The sequence below is a fragment of the Oncorhynchus kisutch genome, linkage group LG28, assembly GCF_002021735.2.
Source record: "Oncorhynchus kisutch isolate 150728-3 linkage group LG28, Okis_V2, whole genome shotgun sequence".
In the NCBI taxonomy this organism is placed as follows: domain Eukaryota; kingdom Metazoa; phylum Chordata; class Actinopteri; order Salmoniformes; family Salmonidae; genus Oncorhynchus; species Oncorhynchus kisutch.
Window position 1 is genome coordinate 40,182,557 of NC_034201.2, and position 26,525 is coordinate 40,209,081.

The window sequence follows — 26,525 nt, forward strand, 5'->3', positions numbered from 1 at the left end:
TTCCCATTCCTCCTTGCAAAACAGCTCGAGCTCAGTGAGGTTGGATGGAGAGCATTTGTGAACAGCAGTTTTCAGTTCTTTCCACAGATTCTCGATTGGATTCAGGTCTGGACTTTGACTTGGCCATTCTAACACCTGGATATGTTTATTTTTGAACCATTCTATTGTAGATTTTGCTTTATGTTTTGGATCATTGTCTTGTTGGAAGACAAATCTCCGTCCCAGTCTCAGGTCTTTTGCAGACTCCATCAGGTTTTCTTCCAGAATGGTCCTGTATTTGGCTCCATCCATCTTCCCATCAATTTTAACCATCTTCCCTGTCCCTGCTGAAGAAAAGCAGGCCCAAACCATGATGCTGCCACCACCATGTTTGACAGTGGGGATGGTGTGTTCAGGGTGATGGGATGTGTTGCTTTTACGCCAAACATAACGTTTTGCATTGTTGCCAAAAAGTTCAATTTTGGTTTCATCTGACCAGAGCACCTTCTTCCACATGTTTGGTGTGTCTCCCAGGTGGCTTGTGGCTAACTTTAAACAACACTTTTTATGGATATCTTAAAGAAATGGCTTTCTTCTTGCTACTCTTCCATAAAGGCCAGATTTGTGCAATATACGACTGATTGTTGTCCTATGGACAGAGTCTCCCACCTCAGCTGTAGATCTCTGCAGTTCATCCAGAGTGATCATGGGCCTCTTGGCTGCATCTCTGATCAGTCTTCTCCTTGTATGAGCTGAAAGTTTAGAGGGACGGCCAGGTCTTGGTAGATTTGCAGTGGTCTGATACTCCTTCCATTTCAATATTATCGCTTGCACAGTGCTCCTTGGGATGTTTAAAGCTTGGGAAATCTTTTTGTATCCAAATCCGGCTTTAAACTTCTTCACAACAGTATCTCGGACCTGCCTGGTGTGTTCCTTGTTCTTCATGATGCTCTCTGCGCTTTTAACGGACCTCTGAGACTATCACAGTGCAGGTGCATTTATACGGAGACTTGATTACACACAGGTTGATTGTATTTATCATCATTAGTCATTTAGGTCAACATTGGATAATTCAGAGATCCTCACTGAACTTCTGGAGAGAGTTTGCTGCACTGAAAGTAAAGGGGCTGAATAATTTTGCACGCCCAATTTTTCAGTTTTTGATTTGTTAAAAAAGTTTGAAATATCCAATAAATGTCGTTCCACTTCATGATTGTGTCCCACTTGTTGATTCGTCACAAAAAAAGACAGTTTTATATCTTTATGTTTGAAGCCTGAAATGTGGCAAAAGGTCGCAAAGTTCAAGGGGGCCGAATACTTTCGCAAGGCACTGTACTTGCATACTGTTTGTGCAGATGAACGTGGTACCTTCATGTGTTTGGAAATTGCTCCCAAGGATGAACCGGACTTGTGGAGGTCTACAAATTTTTTTCGGAGGTCTTGGCTGATTTATTTTGATTTTCCCATGATGTCAAGCAAAGAGGCATTGAGTTTGAAGGTAGGCTTTGAAATACATCCACAGGTACCCCTCCAATTGACTCAAATGGTGTCAATTAGCCTATCAGAAGCTTCCAAAGGTATGATATCATTTTCTGGAATTTTCCAAGCTGTTTAAAGGCACAGTCAACTTAGTGTATGTAAACTTCTGACCCACTGGAATTGTCATACAGTGAATTATAAGTGAAATAATCTGTATGGAAATAAGTGTTGGAAAAAATTACTTGTCATGCACAAAGTAGATGTCCTAACCGACTTTCCAAAACTATAGTTTGTTAACAAGAAATTCGTGGAGTGGTAGAAAAACGAGTTTTAATGACTCCAACCTAAGTGTATGTAAACTTCCAACTTCAACAGTGACAGCCAATGTTAAAATATACCTTAAAGTCAAATGGCCATGGTATGTCCATGGCTTTGATGCAGACTGAAATATGGTTGTTTACTGACATCTAGTGGTGGTGATACGCAACTGCAGGTAATTTGAGTCAATATTCTGCAGGATTCAGTGCTGTTCAATTTTTTCCGTGGTGCATGCAGTTAATTTAAGTCAACAAAATGTAGTAACTGAAATTTTGTTTATGATGTTATTACAAATGGTATTATATTATAGGATATATTATCATGTGTCATGTACACTCTACAGAGCGAGCCAGGACCCTGATACAGTTTTGTCAGGGAGGAGTGTGGAAGTGGAAGAAGAGGTGAAAGACAGTGCAGCAGAACCAATGCAGACGATGAGGATGGAGCAAATGAGAGAAGGTGCACAGAAAGAGACAGACAAAGTGGGGAAGTAGAAAAACAAGCTGATCAGTGACTTTGCTAGCAAGAAGGCTCAGTGGTGGGCTCTTGGTGAGTAAGGCTGAGCAAGGGACAGTGATAACTGTTAAATGGCATTGTTATGGATATTGGAACACTACACCCATGATGCCCACAAGCTGAGAACAAGACTGAGAACAGACTGAGAACAAGATATATCTCAAAGGAATGGCTGGATTGCCATACAATTGGTTGTGCACAATCAAGACCCCAAGTGGAAGAAACCTATTGATTTGGTGACCACTTGACCTTTTCCTCTAGAGCCACCATCAGGCATTTTCATTTCCATTTTGTTTTCCATTTTCCATTTCCACTTTTACAGCTGCTTATTGTCTAGTTGGTATGTATACTTAGTTAAATTTGCTGCTGAAATTATTATTTTGTTTGTTATATCATTCTATAGGTGATAATGTTCATTTATTTTAATTGAAGAGGTTAATGTATATTTAAGTTATATTTATTTTAAGTTATTCATGTTAAGAGAATTGTCCATTAGAGAATTGTCCATTAAAATTACATTTAGACTGTAAAAGATGTCCTTTAGCACATTTCTTTTAAGGGGTATCAGTCTTGCATCAATAGTGAATTCCACTGGATGCAGAATGTTGCATGTATGACTGCACAATGTTATATTTTCACAGCTCACTGTCAGTAAATATCCTACGGTAAATATTGGACTACAAGAGAGTTGCAAGCCTGCAAAGGTAGAGTTATTTAAAGCTTTGAATGGCTCGATTGAGTTCTGGAGGTGTGTGGTTTCAGCAATTACGCAGGATTGGTGTGGCCTGTGGTGGTGGGGCCCAATGTTCTATATTTTCATGGGGCCCAAAATCCCTGACAGCGCCCCTGATTATGGCAGCCTCCCAAACCTCTCTGATTCAGAGGGTTGGGTTAAATGGGGCGGCAGGGAGCCTAGTGTTTAGAGCGTTGGACTAGTTACTGAAAGGTTGCAAGATCGAATCCCTGAGCTGACAAGGTAAAAATCTGTCGTTCTGCCCCTGAACAAGGTAGTTAACCCACTGTTCCTAGGCCGTCATTGAAAATAAGATGTTATTCTTTAACTGACTTGCCTAGTTAAATAAAGGTAAAATTAAAAATAAAAAAATGTTTAAAAATGCGGAAGACATTTCAGTTGAATGCATTCAGTTGTACAACTGACTACGTATCTCCCTTTCCCCATCACTACCTTCAGCAGCCCTGTATCCTCAAGTCTTGCTTGTGTTGTACGAGCGCATTTGATGTTAGAGGAACTTTACAATTTGGTCACAACTTTTAACAACCAATGACACAGTAGCCAGGTGTCCCCTTCTCCTTTGGCTTTGTTTGAATACTTTGACTAAGCAAATTTCTGATATCCAACGTGGCAGCAGCAGATTAGTTGGTCAGAGCTATCTAAATTGGCTAAGGCTAATAAACACGAACATTTGTACAGCTAGCTAATAAGATAACTAAACTCTGTAGTGGTGGGGCGTGAGGCAGAGTTGAGTGAAGCAACTTTAATGGTAAACTTGACCCTGCCCTTATAAGTCAAAATCAGCTATTACAGGTATCACGTAATTCACTTAGCCTACCACAGACGAGAAGCGTTTTTTCCCGCTTTTTATGGAAACCCAAAAGAGTCATACCTATCCGCCCCAGTGGCTTTCCATAGCCCTCCTACACACACCGTGGTGAGCTCTATCAATTGTGCTTACACATTGCATGTGCTGACACAGCGCAGCGGAGATACAGATTTTGTGCCAACCTGTCATTCAATCATTTGAAGTTGTTTTCTATTTTTATATAGGGACATAAAACTAAAACTGAAGGGGCACAAGTTTCAGCTGAGGGGGCTAAGCCACCTTTTGGCCCCTAGTGGAGCCAGGCCCAAGGGTACATTGACTACATTGGTTGGTTGGAAAATGTTAGCCAATAGTGGCAATGGCTACATATACATATACCAACCGAAAGTGTGGACTGCACTGTCTTTGTCCATGGCCTCCTTACAAGGCAACAAAAATGAAATGTTGTCATTTGGGTGAACTATCCATTGAATATTGTCCATAACCTTTATTATCGTCCAATTAATATAATTAGACAATACAAATGGTAAATATAAATCATTCATCTATTTGCGCCAACTTATTTTTCCTTATTTGTTTCTTCCTGAGGTTATCTTGATGGATTGATACAGTAGGTAGCACAACAGCATATGCATAGTATACTAAGGTGTGGTGGGGTGATGAAAACAGAACAAAAGCAACCGGATACTAAACCTCACTGACATCAGAGATAAAACCCAACAATAGCTTTAAACTAAAAAGAAAGAACATTTGTTTTGCACACTAAATAATGACAACGAAACCATTTATTATTCAGTATCCACAAGTAGTATGTTCTCCAACGCATGTGAAACAGTCTTTACACGCAACTAAATCATGTATTTGTTGTAACATATAGTGTTAACGTCAATGCACCTTTCTTTTACAAAATAATGTCTAAAATGTAACAAAATTGTCTATTGATATCCTTCATTGAGGGCCTTATATATCGTAAAGCACATTTTATTTGGGGAGAACAAATGCCACCAGAGAGAACTGTGCCACCAACTGTGGTTGGAGGTATAAACTTGTTTCAGTTTCATGGTTAAGAGGGATTTATGAGGTGTATGGGCCCTGGGGGAGGCATTGTAAATACTTACCAGCCTGTGAGTAAATTATTTTGGAGCCATAAAAGGAACATAAACATATCCTTTTGAATGTGACTGAGACAATCTTGTCTGTCTAATAAAATAATTGTTAATCAACAGAAAATAAATTGACGTTTTGATTCAGATTTCATGTTCCAAGTTTACAATTATGCCAAATACAGTGTGTTTCTGGAAAATATACATGATCAGCTATTCTGTCTTGTGTTGGTACACTGTGTGAACAGGCAGAACAATAGATCGATATATTGATGGATATGTCCACTACCATTCAAAAGTTTGGGGTCACCTAGAAATGTCCTTGTTTTTGAAAGAAACGCACATATTTTGTCCATTAAAATAACATAAAATTGATCAGAAATACAGTGTAGACTAGAGGTCGACCGATTAATCGGAATGGCCGATTAATTAGGGCCGATTTCAAGTTTTCAAAACAATCGGAAACCGATTTGGCCAATTATTTATTTCTTTTTACACCTTTATTTAATCTTTATTTAACTAGGCAAGCCAGTTAAGAACACATTCTTATTTTCAATGACGGCCTAGGAACGGTGGGTTAACAGCCTTGTTCAGGGGCAGAACGACAGATTTTCACCTTGTCAGCTCGGGGGATCCAATCTTGCAACCTTACAGTTAGCTAGTCCAACGCTCTAACCACCTGCCTCTCATTGCACTCCACAAGGGGACTGCCTGTTACGCGAATGCAGTAAGCCAAGGTAAGTTGCTAGCTAGCATTAAACTTATCTTGTAAAAAAACAATCAATCATAATCACTAGTTAACTACACATGGTTGATGATATTACTAGTTTATCTAGCGTGTCCTGCGTTGCATATAATCTGACTGAGCATACAAGTATACAAGTATCTGACTGAGCGGTGGTCTGCAGCAGCAGGCTCGTAACCATTCATTCAAACAGCAATTTTGTGCGTTTTGCCAGCAGCTCTTCGTTGTGAGTCAAACATTGCACAGTTTATGACTTCAAGCATATCAACTCCCGAGATTAGGCTGGTGTAACCGATTTGAAATGGCTAGCTAGTTAGCGGGATGCGTGCTAATAGCATTTCAAACATCACTCGCTCTGAGACTTGGAGTAGTTGATCCCCTTGCTCTGCATGGGTAACGCTGCTTCAAGGGTGGCTGTTGACGTTGTGTTCCTGGTTCGAGCCCAGAGGTTCGGAAGCTATACTGTTACACTGGCAATACTAAAGTGCCTATAAGAACATCCAATAGTCAAAGGTTAATGAAATACAAATGGTATAGAGGGAAATAGTCCTATAATTCCTATAATAACTACATCCTAAAACTTCTTACCTGGGAATATGGAAGACTCATGTTAAAAGGAACCACCAGCTTTCATATGTTCTGAGCAAGAAACTTAAACATTAGCTTTCTTACATGGCACATATTGCACTTTTACTTTCTTCTCCAACACTTTGTTTTTGCATTATTTAAACCAAATTGAACATGTTTCATTATTTATTTGAGGCTAAATTGATTTTATTGATGTATTATATTAAGTTAAAATAAGTGATAATTCAGTATTGTTGTAATTGTCATTATTACAAATAAACAAAAAATACAAAAAACAAATTGTCCAATTAATCGGAATCTGCTTTTTTGGTCCTCCAATAATCGGTATCTGAGTTGAAAAATCATAATCGGTCGACCTCTAGTGTAGACATTAATGTTGTAAATGACTATTGTAGCTGGAAATGGCTGATTTGTTTAATGGAATATCTACATAGATGTACAGAGGCCCATTATCAGCAATCATCACCTGTGTTCCAATGGCACATTGTGTTAGCTAATCCAAGTTTATAATTTTAAAAGGATAATTGATCATTAGAAAACACTTTTGCAATTATGTTAACACAGCTGAAAACTGTTGTGCTAATTAAAGAAGCAATAAAACGGGCCTTTTTTCAGACTAGTTGCGCATCTTCAGCATCAGCATTTGTGGGTTCGATTACAGGCTCAAAATGGCCAGAAACAAAGGACTTTCTTCTGAAACTCTTCAGTCTATTCAGTACCGAAAGTACTGACTGTCATGTAAAGCCATGTTATTGATGGGAAATATGCATTGTCAGCATTACTGCAAAAGTGGTATTAGACCTACTTGTTTTGTGGTATCACTGATCTATGCCATGTCTGTAAATGGTCAAATTATTTCCATCCTATGCAGTAGCCTAACACTCAACCTTTCTATGCTTACATCTAAGCCTAAGCAGTTGTTTGCTGCAGTTGTTTTGTGTTGTATTCCTGTGAATCGAAATAATACAAAATGGTTTCAGAATAGTGGTTGAGGGAGAACAACCAAAACAGGTAAGCATAGCCTACTGCCCACTGTAGGCCCCTTTATAATGTAATGTCCCAATTTTCTGTACTCAAGAGAGAGCTCAAGGAAAACAACTTGATTAGGTTTCAGATTGAAAACAATATTCAGAATAATAACTTGATTTTATGCACATACAAAAAGTAGCTCAAATAATATATTATTTGATACTTATTAGGGGCTGGATTTGGGTTCTCTTATTGTGGTGGCTTTATTTATATTTCATTTTTTTCCCGTGTTTATGCTGTTTTTTTTTGTTTGTCAGTATAAGACTGCATGGAATTAAGTGTGAGCTATCCTACAATATTTTACTGACAACATTCCATCTTGTTTGATTTAATCATTTTGCTATGGTAAACATGGAAGATTAAAACTTGAACATAAATACGCCTGTTGTCAAAGAATAACATACCTGCATTTCGAACGGAAGAGGTAGGAAGACTGATTGAATAAATAGGTAGAAAGAGCTCAGCATGCAATAATTGGCTGTAGCTGCGACCAGCTGCTCACTATCCCACTCATGTTGTGTGTTCTGTTTTGTGCATAATAAGCCAAAGTAGTTTTGCGCAGAACTTAGAGTACATTACTTTAAAAATGTGCAATGTTTTTGTACACCACGCACAAAAAAGCAGAAAATTGCGTGCAATTGTTTACAAAAATATAACGCGTATTTCTTGATTTCCTATATTCAATCCATCAATGGAGCGCTTTATGAGCTTGTAGCTACACTGTCGACAAATCACTTCGCACCTTATCCACAATCCATTCAGTGGGTGGGTATATTCTGTTTAGAATTGTGTATTCACTCTATCCAAATTTGACATTTCCAGCGTGGGACAAGTGACAAGATTAACCTTTTGCGAGGAAGAAAACAAATACTAGTGCTATTTTTGATTGGACACTGTAACCTAATACATTTCAGACAGGGTTTTGTTACAAAGTATTTATGACGTGGATGTTCAATGTACCCTATTATTTTTTTTGAAATCTTCAATTGTGTTTAGCTACTCTGTGATGCATATCATAATCTCATTGTAAATGTCATGGCCTGTAACACTAAACAGTGTGTCCCTCTCAGGTGGTGGAGAAGCCTGGCCAGCACCAAGGTCACATTGAAGAACCCAGGAGCTTTCAAGAAGCAACGTTTTGATGGCTATTGGAGGGTGCACTGGTCAGGGAGAGGTGCTTGTAAAGTGCCAGGCCTTTAAGATTAGAATCTACAAGGAGGATGAGGTGGGATTTTTTAATCTCTTGTAAATTTAACATCAACACATCATTTAACAGTAAACAAAGAACAAGTGTATTCTTTCTTATAATCGATCAAAAAACAAAATGTTTGTTTAATACATTTATTGGCTTCCTTGTTGCTGTCTGTTGAAGCAGGTGATTGGGTCAGTCAAGGACCTTGTTGTGCAGAGCGGGTGCAACTTTTCAATAGCTGAGATTCTTTGCATGGAGAGTTTTATACTAGATGAGCTGAACTGGGACCTGTACGCCACAACACCAATCGACTTCCTTTGCATGGTAAGTAGCTGTTAAAACGTCCTCGCTGCTTTGACAGGCTCACACAGCAGTAGAAAAGCACAAGGGACACACACACTTCTTCTCGTCAAAGATGTCCATTGTTAACTTCTCCCCCTCTTGGAGAATTGGTCCTATAAATTGTGCATTGATTTGACTTGTGCCCCCCTGTGATATGTCTCTGTCCACACTTGACACCATTGGAAAGCTGTTGTCTAAAACATGGGGATTGAGTGCTCTGTAGATCCTAGATCAGGCCAAGGCACTTATCTGACTGTAAAGTAGAACCCTGGTTGCTAACAAAGGGAGAGCCATTTGATATAGAATTTGTCTAACCCACTCCCAAGTACAATCTTAACAAAACGCATAACCTAGATCAGTGGTATTCAAACTTTTTCAGCGGGAACCCCATTTTTCTTTTCAGCCAGAAATACTAGGGTCCCCATTTTTCTTTTCAGCCAGAAATACTAGGGTCCCCATTTTTCTTTTCAGCCAGAAATACTAGGAACCCCATTTTTCTTTTCAGCCAGAAATACTAGGGTCCCCATTTTTTCTTTTCAGCCAGAAATACTAGGGTCCCCATTTTTCTTTTCAGCCAGAAATACTAGGGACCCCATTTTTTTCTATAAGGATTACTTGCAAACCCACCCCAAATCTAATGGCACGACCTTAAATCGGTATATTCCGATTTTTACATCAACCAATAACCTTTAATTCATTACATTTTCATCTCTTATCAAAATGAAAAGAAACCAATAAATATATTTACTAAATTAAATAGCATTTTTCAAATTATCTTTCTCAAAAACATTTGTATATTGTCCCATACAATAATCTGTACTCTTCATTTTTTGTAAAAAAAAATGTATATCATAATTTTGGCTACCCCACTGTAGTTCCCCCTGGGGTTACAACCCAGACTTCGAATACCACTGGCCTAGATGAACTGGAATATTACCATGCGGTCAGGTATGCACATTTAGTGTAGTTCAATTCCATGCTGCATATTTTCAGATTTGGCACACTGGAGTTTGACTTCTTGGAAAGATCCATACTTTTATACTACACTCTACAAACTGGAAGTCAAATAAGTGTTAAATACTAATCGCACTACCAGACATATTTAATCCTTTAGTAATAGTTATTTCCATCTTAAATCTTTCTTTGTTTTAATGTAAGACGTCTCTGCAATGTTATCTTCACAAACCACAACCATTGGCCAAAACACTCTGGAATAGAATTCTGTCTGTGTGAATTAGTGTTTAGTGTTTCAAACCAGGGCCAAAGGAAAAATGTCCTCAAATTATAACAACATAACATTGCGCTGAATACTAAAATATTTCAGAGGTTGATGAACACCAGTTAGTTGTGTGTAGATTATAGTGTAATCCATAAGACCTATTCCATATTGTCCTAGCTCACAATAGGTAATATTATTACAAAATACAAAAAGTATTGTAGAATTTAAAAAAAGAAACATGATACATAAAAAATACATTTCCTCTTAATACTTTTCAAATAAATACTTTCCAACAATAAGTATTTCCCAATTACATTCCCCTGAAAATGTACCTTGCATTGAACTTAAATAAAGTGTATGCAACCAATAAAATGTGATTTGGTGTAGTCATGTCTCCATTGTCTTTCAAATCACAATGGGTACTATCTATAGGGATATTGGCGCATACTTTCCACCGTAACACATTTGGGGGGGGGGGGGGGGGTTACTAAGATTGCAATGTAATATGGGAATGGCTGGTAAAGGGAAGAAGTGGGAAATTGTCCATGATCGATATGAATTGATGATGATTGAATGAATTAAACAGTGGGTGGATATGTAGTAATTTTGGTCTCCATTTATCTGTATGATTGCGGTTCCATGCCCTGTTGATCTCTAGACATCCCCACCTTCCCACCATGGGTCCTGAGACTCAGAAGAGGCCTTGCTTCCAGGTGGCATTGTGGACCAGGCAGGTGCAGCACTGTATGGCCTGCCACCAGCTGTCGCATTTCAAAGGCTCCACACTGGCCTTGGCCATCATTACCTTGGAGTTGGAGAGACTCACCCCAGACTGGTTCTCCGTCTTCACCGATCTGCTGAGGAAAACACAGGTAAGACACGCAACGCCTCTCTTTGCCGCTATCGCCACCCCTCACACTGTTCAAAACGCTTGAGACTGTTTGGTGTTGTGCTTTAGTGTTTGCTGTGTAATTATTTGACCAAGTTGGTGCTCATGTAAGTAAATATTAGGTAAGTATGTTAGAGGTAGTATTTATACAGTACCAGTCAAATGTTTCAGCCACACCTACTCATTCCAGTGTTTTTCTTTATTTTTTACTATTTTGTACATTGTAGAATAATAGTGAAGACATCAATACTATGAAATAACACAGTAACCAAGAAAGTGTTAAACAAATAAAAATATGAGATTCTTCAAAGTAGCCACCCTTTTCCTTGATAACAGCTGTGTACACTCTTTGCATTCTCTCAACCAGCTTCATGAGGTAGTCACCGGGAAGGCCTTATTAAAAGTTAATATCTGGAATTTCTTTCCTTAATGTGTTTGAGCCAATCAGTTGTTGTGACAAGGTAGGGGTGGTATACAGAAGATAGACATATTTGGTAAAAGACCAACTCCATATTATGTCAAGAACAGCTCAAATAAGCAAAGAGAAATGACAGTCCATTACTTTAAGACATGCAGGTCAGTCAATCTGGAAAATGTTGTTTCAAGTGCAGTCGCAAAAAACATCAAGCACTGTGATGAAAGGACCACCACAGGAAATGAAGACCGAGAGTTACCTCTGCTGCAGAGGATCAGTTCATTAGTTTCCAGCCTCAGATTGCAGCCCAAATAAATGCTTGTTTCTTTCATTTGTTTAACACTTTCTTGGTTACTACATGATTCCATATGTGTTTATTTCATAGGTGATGTCTTCACTATTATTCTACAATGTATAATATAGTCAAAATAAAGAAAAGCCCTTGAATGAGTAGGTGTCCAAACCTTTGACTGGTAGTGTGTATGTAATGTGTGTGTGTGTGTGTGTGTGTGTGTGTGTGTGTGTATATTCAGTTCACAATAACACCTTTTGTTCTCACTTTATCAATTAGACAGGTCTGTCTATGTTCCTGGTTGGTTCATACTGTATGTATATCAATATATTACATTTTTTACAGTTGAGTTTAAAACATGGAACCCACACACAATTAACTACATCTGTCATGTGTTTTCATTTGACAAAATCTCTTGTGATGTTTGTTTTTCTGTGCCAGATTCAGAGCATCCACTGCAAGGAGATGGTTGACAAATAACACAGTACCTCACCAGCCTGGAGTTCTCCCTGCCAGCCACAGAAGTGTACATATTTTAACATGACCAAGCAGCACCAGGATGATGAGGGGGCCTGCAGGGAGACTGGGACTCAAGCAGACCGGGAGACAACTTCTACGATGGTTTTGGGTGCCTATACAATGACGTGTTGGCTCTGGAGGTCAGCGGGGTTCCCCATGAGGCCCACCAGAATGTGAGCCAATATCCTGTTGGACTGATGAACAGGTCTGAGTGCATGTGTGGGGGATTGTGTTTATATTTTGCGATTGAGGACATAGAATACTTTATCATGAACGTGGAACTGCCTCTTCCTTACCTATTTAGAGCTTTTTATATACAATATTTTTTAGTTTTTACTTCCTTGTACTAAAACATGTTTGTTCTGTTGACCTCCAAGTTATTCACTAACTACTTTTACAAAATGCTTTATTTACAAGTGACAATGTGCTGCAAAGACGTTTTATTATTCATTTAAAGGTGGTCACATCTCAGAAGCAATGTGAGGAAGTGTTAACATGTGCTTCTTTATTTACCACTAGCATTGTACTTAGGTTTGGGATACAGTGGAGTATTGTAATGCTGTCAAATACATTGTCATTGATGTTACGGTTTTCCAAATTGTGTGACGATCTCGTCGGTCGTTTCTGATAAAGCAGCTTTTGTCCCCAGAATGAAACTATAACAGAGAAACATTACATTTCATGATCACACTTGTTAATGAAAATTATCCATAAGCCATCATCCCTTTCCACCTTATTTTTCCAAACTGGCAAAATAACTGAATTCCATACACATGATTACGCAATATAGTCTGCCATTTCAATTGGTCATGTTGGTAAATGGATGACAGAGCTCTGTTCTACTTTGGGTTGGGTTTTGTAATCATGTTTTTGAATTTGCCCTCAGGAGAAAATAGAATTCCTGCTCAAACCTCTTACAATCCAGTAAATAAATGTCCCCCCTCCCAAATCCAATAAGACATGTACAAAGCACATCTTTCATCCCATCATAATACAACTTGTGATTTGAAAAGGCAGTAGCTTAAAGCAAATGACATGGAGTTATGCCAACAAAAGCCTTTGGATGAAATTGACATTTGCTCATAAAGGTCTAACAAATAATATTTTTCAAATGAAGTGGTTAAAAGAAACCTTAAATAGGGAAGTGCTTTGAGGTTAGCTGGGAGGAATACGACAGGGTCATCAGTGAGCTGTAACTGTCTGGATGACACTGGCACAGCACGAACCTCACCCAGCAGCTGAAGGCTAACCCACTGCAGAGGTCAGCATGTGGTGGGGTAGAGCACAGAGTAACATCCTCTTTCAACCATTGGTCATGGCCCATTTCCCGAAAGGTAAGGTTAAGGTTAAGACCAGAGGGCTTCTCCTTATTGCATGGATACCATGAGCTCTCCATTTCTATTGGCCTAAACTTACCTACTGAACAACTTCTCAAAGGGGGTATTGAGCAGGTATGCACAAATAACAGCTGTCGTCTCTGTCGAACTACACACTAGTTCTCTTAACAATCAAATAAATCATGGGATAGGGGCACATCCAAGGCGAGGGCTTGCATTTATTTCCAATAAAGTGAGTGAGTACATCTTTCTTCTAGCCTTTCGATGTAAACATTTCTACTGTAAGTCGTGGCCTCTATTAGACGCTGCTTTGCATATGGGTAGTGTAAACTGACTTCTCACATCAATGGCGTATGGTACATCACAAACATACAGCATTATGTGCTTCATCATATACATTTTAATAAGCCACGTGAGCTCAATATTCACATACATGTTTCTGGATGAATATAAAACAGCACCAGTATTTATTGTATATTTTAGGACTAGTTTACTCGATGGTACCTACATATACTTGTTTGCAAAAATATAAATATACAGGTATTGTACTTATATCAGTTTTGTTATTACTATTCATGACTAAAAGGTCTGGTCTAGTTTGGCACAGAATTCAGACCCAACTCTAAGGTGTATGGCCACTGTCTAACATCAGATAGAGGCACACTGGTGTATGGCCACTGTCTAACATCAGATAGAGGCACACTGGTGTATGGCCACTGTCTAACATCAGATAGAGGCACACTGGTGTATGGCCACTGTCTAACATCAGAGGAACACTGGTGTATGGCCACTGTCTAACATCAGATAGCAGAACACTGGTGTAAGGCCACTGTCTAACGTCAGATAGAGGAACACTGGTGTATGGCCACTGTCTAACATCAGATAGCAGAACACTGGTGTATGGCCACTGTCTAACATCAGATAGCAGAACACTGGTGTATGGCCACTGTCTAACATCAGATAGAGGAACACTGGTGTATGGCCACTGTCTAACATCAGATAGAGGAACACTGGTGTATGGCCACTGTCTAACATCAGAGGAACACTGGTGTATGGCCACTGTCTAACATCAGATAGCAGAACACTGGTGTAAGGCCACTGTCTAACGTCAGATAGAGGAACACTGCTGTAAGGCCACTGTCTAACGTCAGATAGAGGAACACTGGTGTATGGCCACTGTCTAACGTCAGATAGAGGAACACTGGTGTATGGCCACTGTCTAACATCAGATAGCAGAACACTGGTGTAAGGCCACTGTCTAACGTCAGATAGAGGAACACTGCTGTAAGGCCACTGTCTAACGTCAGATAGAGGAACACTGGTGTATGGCCACTGTCTAACGTCAGATAGAGGAACACTGGTGTATGGCCACTGTCTAACATCAGATAGCAGAACACTGGTGTAAGGCCACTGTCTAACGTCAGATAGCAGAACACTGGTGTAAGGCCACTGTCTAACGTCAGATAGCAGAACACTGGTGTATGGCCACTGTCTAACGTCAGATAGAGGAACACTGGTGTATGGCCACTGTCTAACATCAGATAGCAGAACACTGGTGTAAGGCCACTGTCTAACGTCAGATAGCAGAACACTGATGTATGGCCACTGTCTAACGTCAGATAGAGGAACACTGATGTATGGCCACTGTCTAACGTCAGATAGTGGAACACTGGTGTATGGCCACTGTCTAACATCAGATAGCAGAACACTGGTGTAAGGCCACTGTCTAACGTCAGATAGCAGAACACTGGTGTAAGGCCACTGTCTAACGTCAGATAGCGGAACACTGGTGTATGGCCACTGTCTAACATCAGATGGAGGAACACTGGTGTATGGCCACTGTCTAACGTCAGATAGAGGAACACTGGTGTAAGGCCACTGTCTAACGTCAGATAGAGGCACACTGGTGTATGGCCACTGTCTAACATCAGAGGAACACTGGTGTATGGCCACTGTCTAACATCAGATAGCAGAACACTGGTGTAAGGCCACTGTCTAACGTCAGATAGCAGAACACAGGTGTATGGCCACTGTCTAACGTCAGATAGAGGAACACTGGTGTATGGCCACTGTCTAACGTCAGATAGAGGAACACTTGTGTATGGCCACTGTCTAACATCAGATAGCAGAACACTGGTGTAAGGCCACTGTCTAACGTCAGATAGCAGAACACAGGTGTATGGCCACTGTCTAACGTCAGATAGAGGAACACTGGTGTATGGCCACTGTCTAACATCAGATAGAGGAACACTGGTGTATGGCCACTGTCTAACATCAGATAGAGGAACACTGGTGTATGGCCACTGTAACATCAGATAGAGGAACACTGGTGTATGGCCACTGTCTAACGTCAGATAGAGGAGCACTGGTGTATGGCCACTGTCTAACGTCAGATAGAGGAACACTGGTGTATGGCCACTGTCTAACATCAGATAGAGGAACACTGGTGTATGGCCACTGTCTAACATCAGATAGCAGAACACTGGTGTATGGCCACTGTAACATCAGATAGCAGAACACTGGTGTATGGCCACTGTCTAACATCAGATAGCAGAACACTGGTGTATGGCCACTGTCTAACATCAGATAGAGGAACACTGGTGTATGGCCACTGTCTAACATCAGATAGAGGAACACTGGTGTAAGGCCACTGTCTAACATCAGATAGAGGAACACTGGTGTATGGCCACTGTCTAACATCAGAGGAACACTGGTGTATGGCCACTGTCTAACATCAGATAGCAGAACACTGGTGTATGGCCACTGTCTAACGTCAGATAGAGGAACACTGGTGTATGGCCACTGTCTAACATCAGATAGAGGAACACTGGTGTATGGCCACTGTCTAACGTCAGATAGCGGAACACTGGTGTATGGCCACTGTCTAACATCAGATAGAGGAACACTGGTGTATGGCCACTGTCTAACGTCAGATAGAGGAACACTGGTGTAAGGCCACTGTCTAACGTCAGATAGAGGCACACTGGTGTATGGCCACTGTCTAACATCAGAGGAACACTGGTGTATGGCCACTGTCTAACATCAGATAGCAGAACACTGGTGTAAGGCCACTGTCTAACGTCAGATAGAGGAACACTGGTGTATGGCCACTGTCTAACATCAGATAGAGGAACACTGGTGTATGGCCACTGTCTAACGTCAGATAGTGGAACACTGGTGTATGGCCACTGTCTAACATCAGATAGCAGAACACTGGTGTAAGGCCACTGTCTAACGTCAGATAGCGGAACACTGGTGTATGGCCACTGTCTAACATCAGATAGAGGAACACTGGTGTATGGCCACTGTCTAACATCAGATAGAGGAACACTGGTGTATGGCCACTGTCTAACGTCAGATAGAGGAACACTGGTGTAAGGCCACTGTCTAACGTCAGATAGAGGCACACTGGTGTATGGCCACTGTCTAACATCAGAGGAACACTGGTGTATGGCCACTGTCTAACATCCGATAGCAGAACACTGGTGTAAGGCCACTGTCTAACGTCAGATAGCAGAACACTGGTGTAAGGCCACTGTCTAACGTCAGATAGAGGAACACTGGTGTATGGCCACTGTCTAACGTCAGATAGAGGAACACTTGTGTATGGCCACTGTCTAACATCAGATAGCAGAACACTGGTGTAAGGCCACTGTCTAACGTCAGATAGCAGAACACAGGTGTATGGCCACTGTCTAACGTCAGATAGAGGAACACTGATGTATGGCCACTGTCTAACATCAGATAGAGGAACACTGGTGTATGGCCACTGTCTAACATCAGATAGAGGAACACTGGTGTATGGCCACTGTCTAACATCAGATAGAGGAACACTGGTGTATGGCCACTATCTAACGTCAGATAGAGGAACACTGGTGTATGGCCACTGTCTAACGTCAGATAGAGGAACACTGGTGTATGGCCACTGTCTAACATCAGATAGAGGAACACTGGTGTATGGCCACTGTCTAACATCAGATAGAGGAACACTGGTGTATGGCCACTATCTAACATCAGATAGAGGAACACTGGTGTAAGGCCACTGTCTAACGTCAGATAGCAGAACACTGGTGTAAGGCCACTGTCTAACGTCAGATAGCAGAACACTGGTGTATGGCCACTGTCTAACGTCAGATAGCGGAACACTGGTGTATGGCCACTGTCTAACGTCAGATAGCGGAACACTGGTGTATGGCCACTGTCTAACATCAGATAGCAGAACACTGGTGTAAGGCCACTGTCTAACGTCAGATAGCGGAACACTGGTGTATGGCCACTGTCTAACATCAGATAGCAGAACACTGGTGTAAGGCCACTGTCTAACGTCAGATAGAGGAACACTGGTGTATGGCCACTGTCTAACGTCAGATAGCGGAACACTGGTGTATGGCCACTGTCTAACGTCAGATAGAGGAACACTGGTGTATGGCCACTGTCTAACGTCAGATAGCAGAACACTGGTGTAAGGCCACTGTCTAACGTCAGATAGCAGAACACTGGTGTATGGCCACTGTCTAACGTCAGATAGCAGAACACAGGTGTATGGCCACTGTCTAACGTCAGATAGCAGAACACTGGTGTATGGCCACTGTCTAACGTCAGATAGAGGAACACTGGTGTATGGCCACTGTCTAACGTCAGATAGCAGAACACTGGTGTATGGCTGGTGGTGAGTTGAGTCCACCTACACTACCAGTAAATGCTTAGCCATTAACATTACATTAACTGACAACATGGGAGAACAAGGTAATACATGTCAGTACCAAAAAGCATTGCATGTTGAAAGTCCATGATTTGTTGTGCCTTCAGTCACAAAACCAGTGATGGTGAGCAAAACAGATCAGTAAGTCTCAAACAAGAAAAAGAAAAACTGAACTAAATGTATTAAAAAAAAAGACAAATCATAACATGAATGATCCTAGAAGGGAATGGCCACTTTCAGCGAGTCAGCTCTCTCGCTCAATCTCTTCATATCCTGTCCCATCAGCATCTTTGGTCCATGTGTACATTGTCATGAAGGAATGTATAAAAAAATGTAAAACGTTGACGTCGCTATGATGATGGAAGACAAATCCATGGTTGGCTTGGGCCCGTATATTAACTGAAAGAAAATTACAAAGGAAATGACAATGACAAAATAAAGTGAATGTGAAATCATGCAGTGAAAATGCATACCACATTCACATTCTTTCAGAAAAATGTCTGACTTCATGAAGGTAAAGTATAATGAAAGTGAAATGAAAGAATAGAGAAAATAAGTGGATTGTACCTCAGAGAATCATAACTTCAGTACAGCAGAATAAATTCTCAGAGCTGTCAAGGGAGGGAGCCCTTCAAACCCTTCAAACCCATTGTGAAGAAAAACACTTTATGGCACTGTAAATGTAAAGTTCTAACATAAAAACGGGGCTTCTCAACTAAACATTACTTTGGCCTACAATAATGTAGTTAAAAACAATCCAAGCACTACCTCTGGAACTACAGAATCTGTCAGACTAACCCCAAAATGGATCAACTGTTTCACTAATATAACTGCCATTGCACATACACTACATGGCCCAAAGTATGCAGACACCTGCTTGTCGAACATCTCATTCCAAAATCTTGGGCATTAATATGGAGTTGGTCTGCCATTTGCTGCTATAACAGCCTCCACTGTTCTGGGAAGGTTTTTCCCCTAGATGTGGGGATTTGCTTCCATTCAGCCACAAGAGCATTAGCGAGGTCGGGCACGGATGTTGGGCGATTAGTCCTGGCTCACAGTCGGCGTTCCAATTCATCCCAAAGGTGTTCGATGGAGTTGAGGTCAGGGCTCTGTGCAGGCCAGTCAAGTTCTTCTACACCAATCTCGACAAACCACTTCTGTATGGACCTCCCTTTGTGCACTGGGGCATTGTGATGCTGAAACAGGAAAAGGCCTTCCCCGAACAGAATCATCTAGAAAGTCATTGTATGCTGAAGCGTTAAGATTTCCCTTTACTGGAACTAAGGGGCCTAGCCCAAACCATGGTCAACAGCCCCAGACCATTATTCCCCTTCCACCAAACTTTACAGTTGGCACTATGCATTGGGGCAGGTAGCAGAGAACGCGTTTCCACTGCTCTAGAGTCTAATTGCGGTGAGCTTTACACCACTCCAGCCAATGCTTGACATTGGGCATTGTGAACTTAGGCTTGTGTGCGTGCGACTGCTCACAAAGCTCCCAACAAACAGTTCTTGTGCTGATGTTACTTCCAGCGGCAGTTTGGAACTCAGTCAGTGTTGCAACCGAGAACAGCGGTCCTGTTCTGTGAGCTTGTGTGGCCTACCACCTAGCGTCTGAGCCGCTGTTCCTCCTAGAAGTTTCCACTTCACAATAACAGCCCTTACAAATGACCGGTGCATCTCTAGCAGGCCAGAAATTTGACAAACTGACTTGTTGGAAAGGTGACATCCTAAGACAGTGCCAAGTTGAAAGTCACTGAGCTCTTCAGCACAGGCCATTCTACTGCCAATGTTTAGCTATGGCTGTGTGCTAGATTCTATACAGCTGTCAGCAACTGGTGTGGCTGACATAGCAGAATCCATTAATTTGAAAGGAAGTCCACATACTTGTATATAAACTCAGTACCCAGTTTATTAGGTACACCACAGTGTATTATCCACTACTAGATGTTGCCTCACAGAGAACCTGCCTCTCCAACCAGGAGCTGCAGAGTTTAGGTATTTTCCATGTCTGCTCATATTCACATAACTCTATTTCAGTATACAATAAACACTGCACCCTGGTATGGAACTTAGGGGGAGCAGAGAAGAATACCACATCTGATCAGGACACGGACTCAGCCATCTCTTTACAGCTTCTGCTTCTCACATAGTTTAAGTCAATCCACTACTCCCTGCGATCTCAATTCACTCCTCTTGGGGGAAAAGGGAGTGAAAGCTAAACCTAACATAAGAGTGGTTGAGGTTTGGGAGGAATATAGGGAGAAAGAGGGAGATGAAAAGAGATGAATGGAAAGCACTTACTTTTTTTTGTCCTTGTCCTTCTTGAGTGGCTGGGCTAAGGACAATGTCTCAGCTGCCACTTTCCTGCGGTTGAAGGCGTTCATTTCCTCCTCCAGGTCTCGCCTCTTCTCCTCCACCTTCCTCTTCTCCTCCTGGTGCATGTGCTTCAGCTGCTCAAACTTGTTGTGTAACTGATAGCGGCAGAAAGATATGCTATCAGGCCAAGAGCTAAAACTTGATCCACAATCCAATCACATATTGAAAGTTCTGCACAGGTATAAACATGCCCTGTTACATTTTACTGTATGTACAGTGCCTTCAGAAAGTATTCACACCCTTTGACTTTTTCCACATTTTCCTGTTGTTACAAAGTGTGATTAAAATGGATTTAATTTACTTTTTTTGATCAACGATCTACACAAAATACTCTAATGTCAAAGTGGCAGAACATTTTTTACTTTATTTTTTATTAACAGAAAATAAAACACTCATATCTTGATTAGATACATATTCAACCTCCTGAGTCAAGACATCCTGAGTCAAGACATTTGGCTGCAATTACAGCTGTACATCTTTAAGAGCTTTGCACCACTGGATTGTACAATATTTGCCCATAATTCTTTAAAAAAGTATTCATGCTCGGTCAAGTTGGTTGTTGATCATTGCTAGAAAACCATTCTCAAGTCTTGCCATAGATTTTCAAGACGATTTAAGTCAAAACTAACTAGGCCATTCAGGAACATTCAATGACATCTTGGTAAGCAAGTCCAGTGTATATTTGGCCTTGAGTTTTAGGTTATTGTCCTGCTGAAAGATTAATTTGTCTCACCGTGTCTGTTGGAAAGCAGACTGAACCAGGTTTCCTCTAGGATTTTGCCTGCCTGATTTTTTTCAGTTTCTTTTAATCCTCAAAAAAACTTGTCCTTTTTTTAAACCTTTATTTAACTAGGCAAGTCAGTTAAGAACAGATTCTTATTTACAATGATGGTCTACCCCGGCCAAACCCTAACCTGGACAACGCTGGGCCAATTGTCCACCGCATCATGGGACTCCCAATCACAGCCGGTTCTGGAATCAAACCAGGAATCACTGCACCACTCGGGACCCCACAAACATAACGCTTTTTATTCAGGACAAAAAGTTAATTTATTTGGCCACATTTTTTGCAGTATTACTTTAGTGCAAACAGGATGCATGTTTTGGAATATGTGTGTTCTGTACAGGCTTCCTTCAATGTTGTTGATCCATCCTCAGTTTTCTCCTATCACAGCCATTAAACTCTGTAACTGTTTTAAAGTCACCATTGGCCTCATGGTGAAATCCCTGAGCAGTTTCCTTCCACTCTGGAAACTGAGTTAGGAACGACGCCTGTATCTTTGTAGTGACTGGGTGTATTTATACACCATCCAAAGTGTAATTGACAACTTCACCATGCACAGAAGGATAGTCAATGTCTTATTTTATTTTTGACCCATCTACCAATTGGTGACCTTCTTTGCGAACCACTCACTGCTCGACCTTACATATGTGTGGGTTACAGAGATGAGGTAGTCATTCAAATTTTATTTTGAATTATTATTATTTTTTAAATGTACTCTTTATTTAACTAGGAAAAATGGTTAAGAACAAATTTCTATTTACAATGACGGCCCTCCGGGGAACAGTAGCTGCCTTGTTCAGGGGCAGAGCGACAGAATTTTACCTTATCATCTTGGGGATTTGATCCAGCAACCTTTCGGTTACTGGCCCAATGCTCTAACCACTAGGCTACCTGCTGCCCCTAATAGTGAGTCCAAGCTACTTATGTGACTTGTTAAGCAAGACATTTCAGCTTTTCATTTTTTATTAATTTATAAACATTTCTAAAAACACAATTCCACTTTGACGTTATGGGCTATTGTGTGTAGATCAGTGACACCAAATCTCAATTTAATAAACTTCAAGTTCAGGCTGTAACACAACAAAACGTGGAAAAAGTCAAGAGGTGTAAATACTTTCTGAAGGCACTGTAGGTTTCAATGTCAAGCTCACCTTATCTACATGTAACTGACAAAATAAAGGAAACACCAACATAAAGTTTCTTAATGGGACATTTGGCCACCACAAGCCAGAACAGCTTCAATGTATCTTACCATACATTCTACAAGTGTCTGGAACTCTATTGGAGGGATTCTTACACAATAAATTCCATAATTTTGTGTTTTTGTTGATGGTGGTTTCAGCTGCCGCTGTCTCAGGCGCCCCTCCAGTATCTCCCATAAGTGTTCAATTGGTTTGAGATCTGGTGACTGTGATGTCCATGGCATATGGTTTACATCGTTTTCATGCTCATCAAACCATTCAGTGACCACTCGTGCCCTGTGGATGGGGGCATAGCCATGATGACCAAAATAATGGCCTGCCCAGCATTTTTATACATGACCCTAAGCATGATGGTATGTTCATTACTTAACTCAGGAACCACACAACTGCTTTCAATATTCTTTGTATCCCTCATTTACTGCCAAAATAACGTTCCCATAATTTTTGGCAGTTACCTGTATGCACACCACTGACATATTTACAGTATATGGAACTGAATCCTCAATACGACAGCAAACCCATTTACTGAAATACTTCACCCCCCACCCACAATCCCCCATTCCCAGCCAGCAGCTACACCCTCACCTCTCTCTCCTTCTCTTTCAGCTCTGCCTCAGTCTCCTTCACTTTGTTGACAAACATCTGTCGCATCTCCTCCTCTTTCTTCTGCAGGTCTCCCATGAACTCTTTCCTCTTGGCCTCATAGGTCTCCTGGAGACTGTGGACAGGGAAGAGAGAGAAAGAGAAATGGATTACTACATCTGAGCCTAACTACAGTACACCTCTGACTAACACAGGGTTCAAATCACTCACAGAAAGAGCATCTTTACATGCTGAACTCTGAGATTAATTGGTCCGCTTCCCCAGTAACATATGACTAGCTTGATTGTTAATTTCACAGACAAACTGAAATGGTCCCACCACACAAACAGTGTGGTGAAGAAGGCGCAACAGCGCCTCTTCAACCTCAGGAGGCTGAAGAAATTTGACTTGTCACCCAAAACCCTGACAAAGTTTTACAGATACACAATCGAGAGCAACCTGTCGGCTGTATCACCGCTTGGTACGGCAACTGCACCGCCGGCAACTGCAACCACAAGGCTCTCCAGAGGGTGGTGAGGTCTACACACACCATCACCGGGGGCAAACTACCTGCCCTCCATGACACCTACAGCACCTAATGCCACAGGAAGGCCAAAAAGATCATCGACAACAACCACCCGAGCCACTGCCTGTTCACACTTACCATCCAGAAGGCGAGGTCAGTACAGATGCATCAAAGCTGGGACTGAGAAATAGAATCTGTTTTTCAATTTCAAGGCCAGCAGACTGTTAAACATTAATCACCATCTCAGAGAGGCTGCTGCCTACATTGAGACTCAATCACTGGCCACTTTAATAAATGGATCACTAGTTACTTTAAACAATGCCACGTTAAATAATGTTTACATATCTTACATCACATGTATATACTGTATTTTAGACCATCTATTGCACCTTGCCTTGCCTATGCCGCTCATCCATATACTTATATGTACATATTCTCATTTACCCCTTTAGATGTGTGTGTATTAGGTAGTTGTTGGTGAATTGTTAGATATTACTGCACTGTCAGAACTAGAAGCACAAGCATTTTGCTACGCTCGCATTAACATCTGCTAACCATGTGTATGTGACCAATAACATTTGGTTTGATTTTTGTTTGTGTGTTCTGTTCTCAGCCTTGCTGCCTCACCTGAACGGCTGACAGTCGGGGTCTGTATCTGTGAATCCCATCTCCTCCAGTTTGCAGCGGCGGTAGAGCTCGTAGTGTCTGGCGTGAGTCTGCTCTCTCAGATCCTCCATGTTCACCCTGATCAGCATCTCACGCAGCTTCACAAAGTCACAGTGGCTCTCGTTCTCCACTGGACGGGACAGCACAGAGACAATACAATGTCAATGAGCCTATGTTACTAATGTATTTCGGGGGACACATGGCTCTTGACCTTCGCCTCTCCCAAATCTGTACGGGAGTTGCAGCGATAAGACAAGACTAACTACCAATTGGATACCACGAAATTGGGGAGAAAAAAGGGAGACAAAAATATATTTGTTTTTATTAATGTCTCGTGGGCCGGATTGAAGTGCCCGGCGGGCCGTAATTTGCCCGCCCTCCTTGAGCTAGAGGGTAGTGTACATTAATTATTACACTTCTGGATGTTTATGTTCCACTAACTCTCTGAGAAAAAGCTCTCTCATGCATCCCATTGTGTGGACTGGAACAGGAAGCATTTCCTGCTTTCTGACTGACATAAGTGGGGAAGAATTTGCCCTGGAGAAGACCAGAGGGAGCACATGGGCTACAGTGGTATACTGTAGGATATAGTGGAACTAAATATCAACCCCAGCTGTGAGCGCTGTGCTGGATGTAAGGATGTTGCTAAAAATAGTGCCAATTAGAGAGGCATTTCGCGCGGAACATGATTACATTCCACATGATAGCCACTACACCATGAGGGTAAAACATCCTTCAGTAAACAGAGACTGTGAAAATACTGTTTGAGGGAGAAATGACACACAAACAAATTAACTCCACTTTGAAGAATTTGAGGAGGAAAAATGGTTGACATCTGGCATCTAACAACCTCTCTGGTAAACTCTCCCCGCTGAGATCTGAGGTGATGACCCCTGCCAAAAGCCCCCAGAAATCCTGAGCCGCCAGGGCAGGGGATTCACACATTACACACACTGTACAGAAATAGCTGGGAGGGAAGAAATACCAGTGGTCTGCTATCTGTCATAGTCGTCTGGGCGTCACAAAAAACAGCAGTGAGATCCTGGGGTGAGATTAGTAAAAGCCCTCAAAAGTAATTTTTGTTTTTGTAAAGACTTTCTCTGTTTCTGGGTTATATTAACCCACAAATGACTTAGGAAAACAATCAAAACAGTTTTCCTATGGGGTAGGGGGTTCGGACTAAAACTGACTATCTTAGCGACAGAGATTCAATCAAGTAAACACAACATAACATGATTTCGACACCCACTATCTCATACGATTAGCATTCGTGAAACATTATTTTGTTCAAATATTATTTGAAAATGTAAGTTAATTGATTGCTCCTGAATTGGCCATTTGAATTTATAGGATTCAGATAATATTCAATAAATATAGTACCAACATCCAAATTGGACCAAACTTCTTCCTACCAATGAGTAAGACATTAGGAATCCATTTTTTGTCAAAAGCCACCCACGTACCCCCCCACACCGCATGCCAATCCCACCTCAACAACCAGTACGCAGTATCAGTTCTCTGTTTGACAAGTATGAAGCTGCGACATTGTCATGTTTCTTTTGTATTAGCATGCCTCCATTTCAGAATAATACAATGTTTTCCTTGACAGAATAATTATTCTCCTCTGACTGTGCATGTTCTGCGATCTTTCTTTCGCCACTAGAGGGCGAACTAACACTTTCTGGGGGTCTGTACTCCCAAAGCTGTTGACTGTTGACTGTTTTTGTGCTTGCTGTTAGCAACCAATGGCTAGCTTTTTCTTACTGGTTAGTGCTATCCAGGATCCTTGGGACATCCCTACCCTAAACCCTAACCCCATGGCCTTACCCTAAACCTAACCTTAACTCTTACCTAACCATTTACATTTTCAACTTCAAAATGGGGGTGTAAATCAAATCAAATTTTATTTGTCACATACACATGGTTAGCAGATGTTAATGCGAGTGTAGCGAAATGCTTGTGCTAAGGATGGTAAGGATGTCCCAAGGATCCCGGATAGCAAGGACCAGTTCTTACTGGCGATAAAAACCAACGGATGATAGCCATAATATTTTTGTCATTATTATTATTTATTACATTAAATAATTCAGTAACCATTACACCTCATAAATAATTCATGGTAACTTCATAAACACTTAATTTAGACTGTGTTTATTTG

General features: G+C 41.1%; 1 protein-coding gene across 3 annotated transcripts in view; it reads right to left on the reverse strand.

The window, feature by feature from the left end:
* Positions 1-8,540: 8,540 nt before the first annotated feature.
* LOC109872752 (septin-8-A-like) overlaps positions 8,541-26,525 on the reverse strand; it is a 49,943-nt gene continuing 31,958 nt past the window's right edge. Inside the window, exons 7-10 of one of the 3 annotated variants that reach the window (XM_020464058.2) lie at positions 24,329-24,497; positions 23,179-23,311; positions 20,533-20,702; positions 8,541-10,926 (exon numbers count right to left, since the gene is read on the reverse strand). In XM_020464058.2, coding sequence (XP_020319647.1) covers positions 10,764-10,926; positions 20,533-20,702; positions 23,179-23,311; positions 24,329-24,497 — 635 coding nt within the window. In that variant the 3' untranslated portion in view covers positions 8,541-10,763. Of the gene's footprint in view, positions 10,927-13,711; positions 18,626-20,528; positions 20,703-23,178; positions 23,312-24,328; positions 24,498-26,525 lie in introns of those variants that run through there. The other 2 variants (XM_031807801.1, XM_020464059.2) reach the window with 2 other exon arrangements.